This window comes from Leishmania braziliensis, chromosome 15 (assembly GCF_000002845.2).
Source record: "Leishmania braziliensis MHOM/BR/75/M2904 complete genome, chromosome 15".
Taxonomy (NCBI): Eukaryota; Euglenozoa; class Kinetoplastea; order Trypanosomatida; family Trypanosomatidae; genus Leishmania; species Leishmania braziliensis.
The window spans coordinates 41,240-47,239 of NC_009307.2; the positions used below are offsets into that span (position 1 = coordinate 41,240).

At 58.8% G+C, this 6,000-nt stretch overlaps 1 protein-coding gene across 1 annotated transcript; it reads right to left on the reverse strand.

Moving 5' to 3' along the window:
* Nucleotides 1-1,902: 1,902 nt before the first annotated feature.
* On the reverse strand, nt 1,903-3,954 carry LBRM_15_0130 (putative ATP-dependent RNA helicase; the record flags this gene model as incomplete). The annotated part of the gene is made up of 1 exon (XM_001563412.1): nt 1,903-3,954. The coding sequence occupies one exon, from the start codon at nt 3,952-3,954 to the stop codon at nt 1,903-1,905; it is 2,052 nt and encodes a 683-aa protein (XP_001563462.1).
* Nucleotides 3,955-6,000: the final 2,046 nt, after the last annotated feature.

Below are 6,000 nucleotides of genomic sequence, written 5' to 3' on the forward strand. Positions count from 1 at the left end.
TCCCATGGAAAAATGTGCCTGCTCTACTCGAGAGGCTGTCAGTGTAGAAGGAAGTATAAATAATCCCTCGTTGTGGAAAAGGTCGCTCGTTAGTTCAGTGAAAAATGGCTCTGGGCGGAGCCTTCCTGGGTACCCCTCAGTCCGCCACACGCGCACCGACCGTGAGAGGCACACGCATGGTCGGTGCGCGTGACTTGAGAAAAAAGCGTGGCATTGCATGCCCCCCCCGCCAGGTAGACCAAAACAAAAGGTGGAATGTTCCCCTCCTCCCACATCTCGGAGTCAGCGAAAACCACTGCGTCCACCGCGATGGGCCAGCGACTCCTGGAGAAGCGATAGTGACACACTGCCCCGGGGGGAGCCGTGCCGTTGAACGCTAGCACAGACGTCCTTATCATCATCGCAGTTGCCTGATGCACAGAGTGGTGTGTGTGTGATCCTCTATCGCGGTGCGACGGTGGGGGGGGGGGGGGGGGGGGGGGTGCAGAAAGCAATGCAGCAGCGCTGGCCTGACGACCAAGCCGCGGTTAACGAGTCTCAGTCACCGCCACAAAGCCCCACGCTCTATTTCGTGGCCAAGCACTTCACGGACAGCAAACCTCGAGCAGTCAGCTGCACCCTTCTCGAGCTTCGGCGCAAGAAAGCTCCTCCGAGGACCAGCATCGCGGTGTTAGCCAAGTACAGAGCTGTTGCTTACGCACATCCCAAAGTAGGCTCAACAGCTTCGGCGGCATCGGCAGAGGGTGGGTCCCCTGCCCCCACACGGCCTGTTCAAAACAGGCGAACGGCCTGTACCACAATGAGGGGGAGGTGGTCACTTTGTTCGACTTCACCTTCGCGTCGCTGCCCGCCGTCTCCGCTTGCCTGACTTGGTGGAGATTCGACTGACACGTCCTCATGAAGCCCTCAAGAGCAGCGCCGTGCCGCTCAGCATGAAAGCGGTGAGAATGCGAACAAGAAGTGCATGCGTTGAGCGCGCACGAGTGTGGCACAGCGGAACGCACGACTTTACCCTTCGCTGGTCCACTAACGCTCAGTCAAGGGGAGAGAAACAAAAAGAGCGTCATGAGTGAGGGGAGAAAGTTGCCTAGGGTCGGCCGCCTCCCCCACTCCATTCCTCACTGCCTTCGAGTCAGTGCAGTGGAAAGGGCGGCATGTTGTGGACAAAACAGAGAAAGAGGAGGTGGGAGAAGACCAATGGAAGTTCGAGAAAGCGCATGTGGCCGAGACACACGTTGAACGTGGGTAAAAGAGGCTAAGATGTACAGCGCTCTCTCACAAAGCGGTAGCAGCAGTAGCCGCAGCGGCAGGGTCACACCCGTGATGCCATTTGCATGTTCCTTTACACACCTTTCAGCATCCGCTGCGGCCACAGTGACATGGGGAGCGTCTGACGGACCCTGCGTGTGTGTGTGTGGAGGGGGGCTCTTTAGCGTCCACTTCGTGTGTTTACCTTCCTCTTGGTGCAATACGTTAGTCGTGTCTTAGACAGTTTGAGGGAGAGAGGGAGGCGGTGGTGCCCCCCCCCCCTCTCCCCATTCCCTTGTTGAACTTGAAGTGGAAATGATTAGATGCGTGGGCTCACAGAGACTGCACACGGGGGCAGTGCAAGTGGGCTTCCTTATGGGAAAGGGGTGAAAAATGTGGCCCAACAGAGAACAAGTCAGCAGAGGAAAGGCGCGTGCATCTCCGGCCACAGTCAGAGCGGACTCGAGGCGCAGCACAAGAGAACACTAGAAGAGATGTGCTCACGTAAAGGCGCACATAGAGACGCCGGGAGATCCGCGTCGCCCTCCCCCAGGCTATGCACCTCGCCACCGCTCTTCCAGCCTTCACCCCTTTCAGTCTCTTCGCTGCAACCCACGTCTACGACTGCAGATATCTACCGCCGCTGTAGCCTCCTCAGTGCTTCTTCATGCGCCTCTTATGACGGGACTTCTTGTTGCGCTGTTTACCGTCGCCGTGCTTGTAGGGCGCAACGCCCTTCTGCGCGCGCGCCGCGGCACGCCGCTCCTTGGAAGCCTGGCGGATCTTTCGCTGCTTGAGTTTCTTCACAACACCGGCTTGGATCTTCTTCTCACTCTTCATGCGCAACTCACGCGCACGGGCCTTGACCTTGCCCTCCTCGCGCGTCTTCTTGTCCCGCTCCAAGCGGCGCACCTTTCGTTGACGCTGCAGAATCTCCGTCTCCTCTCGCGCCAGGTTTGACAACTCATTCTGAAAGTGGTTGATCGTCACCTCCGCCTCCTTCTCGTACAGACGACGCGCCTCCTCGTCGCGCTTCTTGCGCTCCTCGCGGCTGAGGCACCACTCGCGCTTCGCTTTTGTTGTCACCTCGCTGAGGAAGCCGTCTTTGGTGGCGCCGTAGCGCCTCTCAGCCTGGGAGATCTTCTCCTCCAGTTGCTCGGCCGCCAGCTGCGCTCGCACCTGCGGAAAGACGCTGTCGACGTCTTTGGTCGCCTTGGCCAGTAGTGCATCCGGCACATCGCGGCGCTTCACAGTCGCCACCTGATGGTCATTGATAGCGCCGCTCACCGAGAGGATCTTGCGCATGATGTCGGCGTCCTCGACCTCGTGCACGAGAGACACCGCGGTGCCGGTCTGCCCAATGCGTGCGGTGCGCCCCACGCGGTGGATGTAAGCCGTGAGGGTGGGTGGCAAGTCGTAGTTGAGCACCGTGGCCACTCCTTGAATGTCAAGCCCGCGCGACGCCACATCCGTGGTGATCAGGTACCGTACCTCGCTGCGAGCAAACTTCTCGAAGGCCTGAAAACGCTCTTCCTGCAGCTGGTTGCCCTGTACCTCCGCGACAGACAACCCCAATGCCTTGAAAACGAGGGTCAGTCGATGCGTGGTGGTGCGGTAGCGACAGAAGATGATCGTCTTGTCTTTTAGGTAGTTGTGGCAGAGAGCAACGAGGTAGCGTGTCTTGACCTTGGCGATATGCTCCTGCTCGCTTTCGGCCGTGGCAGCGCCGTTCTGCACATCCTCGTCGTCAGCTGACGCCCGCTCTGCCCGACGCCGCTTCTGGCGCAGTCGTTTTTCCCGCGGTGTCTCACTACCCTTCGCTGTGGCTGCTGCGGTGGTGGCGGTGGCGGCATCTACATCGTCGGCAGTGGGCGTTGGCGTCTCGGGGGTGATGCGGATGCGCACAAACTGCTGCCGGAGCTTCGACTGCAAGGCGATGTGGCCGATGTCGATGTTAAGGGGTTTGAAGAGATGCTCTCTGGCAAACTCGTCCACATCCTTCGTCATGGTGGCAGAGAACATGAGCATCTGGCGCGTCTCTTCCGGTACGTGCTGCAGAATATCTAACACCTGATCTTGCAAAGTGACCGTCAGCATCTTGTCGCACTCATCCAGCACCAGCACCTCCACCCCGGTTAGGTCGAGACCGGCGCCGTCCTTGTAGTTGTGGATGTAATCCACAAGCCGGCCAGGAGTAGCCACCAGTATATCGGGCGCTGCATCCAGCGCGGCCACCTGCGCCGCAGGCGCGACGCCGCCGATGGCCAGCGCCACCGTCAGCCCTGACGTGAACTGGAGGAGCTGCCTTAGCATCTCCTGGCACTGCACGCCGAGCTCCCGTGTGGGCAACAGCACAACAGCGCGGATAAAGCGGCGTCGACTGTTCATCATCGTTGCCTTCTGCGGTTGCCGCGTGAGGAGTAGGTGCGCTAGCGGTAGCAAGAAGGCGGCAGTCTTGCCGGATCCCGTGACGGCTCGCGCACACACGTCGACTCCTCGCAGTACCGCAGGAATGGCCTTCGCCTGCACTGGTGTGGGTGCAATGTAGCCGAGGTGCGACACAGCGCGGATCAGTGCTTTGCACAGCCCTAGCTCCAGCCACATGACCCTCTCCTGCGTCTGCTCACTGCCCTCGATGACTGCAGCAGCACCAGCATCCCCAGCAGTGCGCCGCTGTGCATACTCGTCGCCGTCCTCCAACGGCATTGCTGAGGAGAGCCCGGGAGATGGCGATGTAAAAGACGAGGAGCCGGCACCACCTTTAGTCGTGAGTGCTGCCCCCGCCACACCGCGCCCGCCTGTCAAGTCGCTAAAGAACAAAGACGTGTTCTCCATGAGCTCATCGGACGCCTGCGCAGCCGAGCCGGCATCCCGAGGCGAGTGTGCAGCTCTGCCACTGCTATCCTCTCTACGATACCCGCCGCGGGCAACACGGCCACTCTGTCCACCGGCGCCGCGGCCGCGACTTCTAGAAGAGAGTCCACAGCCCCGCATGCTGCCAGAGGCACGCACGGTAGTCAGCACTCAAGAAGAGGAGGAAGAACGAAATAGCGGAGCAGAATACTGCGCTGTGCGACGGGCACAGAGAGTGAAGAAGAAGAGGGGAGGGCGCTGGTGGATTAAATCGGCAGCGGCAGCAACAAGGGGACACTTAGATGGGGAGTGAGAGAGAGAGAGACAGAGGGACAGTGAAGCACCGTCGTCGCGAGCGCGTCGAGGTCAGTGCGCCGGGTAAGGTGAGGTTGTGAGAAAGAGAAGGGAGGAGACGGAGTAGAGAGGGAAAACAGGACCATCGCAACACTGCGTGAGGCGCACGCGTATGATCACTCGCACACACATGCACAAGCAGACCACAAATCTGATTGCCTCGAGTGACACGCCTGCCACCGTCCTAAGCCCGCCTGCAGAAGAGATGCGTAGCTAGGAAGGACGATGCACGCATAAGCGGCGACGTAAAGCACATTCAGATGCAAAAAGGGACTCTGGCGGTGCAGCCGTACAGCGACACTCTTGTCCACACACACACACACACACACACACACACACACACGTGATGGCCGTCTCAGCATGTAGAGGTGTGTATGCGAGTGCTGCTCTGCAACGAGCCTGCTGCACATGAAAAAGAGGAAATAGCTACCGGTGGCCTCTTCTCGTTGTTCTCGCTTTGGAATTGTTAAGCGCGCCAGCGCCACCACTACCACGACGACGTCTCTGCACACGCCTGCGCAATGGGCTGGTGTCCGTCTTGGTGGGTGGATGCATGTGGTCAAAGAAAAAGAACTATCATACCAGAGAGAGAGAGAAAGATGCGGCCTGAGTCCTCTGGTTTTCTTGTTTACCGCACCAACGCAGTGGACAAGTCTGGAGAGGGGGGGGGTTGTGTACATGATAGTGCGAAAGAAAAGCGAGACTGCCAGGTTTACAAACACTCAAGAGAAAACACAGAGAGAGAGAGAGAGAAACTTCTCTCGCTCAACCACTACACTCAACCTTCACATGCACACCCATAACAACGCACGCGCACCTCTCTCCCTCCCTTCTCTCTTGGCATTGCTGCCTCCTCTTTCCTTGAGGATTTTTTGGTGTTCTTTTTTTGCTGCGAATGAGAGGCGAGCGGGGGGGCCACAGCAGCGAACGTCAGGATGAGAAGACATAGCGGACAATTAATAAGAAAGGGAGAGGAAACGGGCAACAAGTGGCAAAGCATATCGCGCCAAGTCAGAGAGGGAGGAGGAGGGAAAGAGGGAGATGCACGGTCGACCCAACGATCCACTCAGACACCCGTCCATCCGCACTGGAACAACAGGAAAGACTGAGTGAAAGGGAAAAGGGGGGGAGCAAAAGAGGAAACGGAAGGGAGTGCACAGACAAGCATAGAAGACGGCAACGACAGACAGACATGCAGACACATGCAGTGCAAGAGAGGGAGAGAGGCGGGGGCTGAAAAATCTCGCTCAAACACCGCAGTCGCCGTCATCATCGTCATTGCCGTCCTCGTCGGCGAGAAAAGTGGTCGAGCGGGACTGCAGTGGGGAGCGGTGGTAAGAGGTAAGGGGGAGAGGTGGGAAAGGCGGGGGATAAGACCTCATACACACTCAGTTGTCCTCCGTCCTCGGGTAGTCAAACACGCAGCCTCCCTCGTGTTCCACCTGTCCGCGGTCGACATCTGCTGCTGCTGCTCCTCTCTTTCCTAACCCGCTGCTCCGCCACCACTCATGCCAGCGACGCAGCACAGAGCAAGAGGCGNNNGGG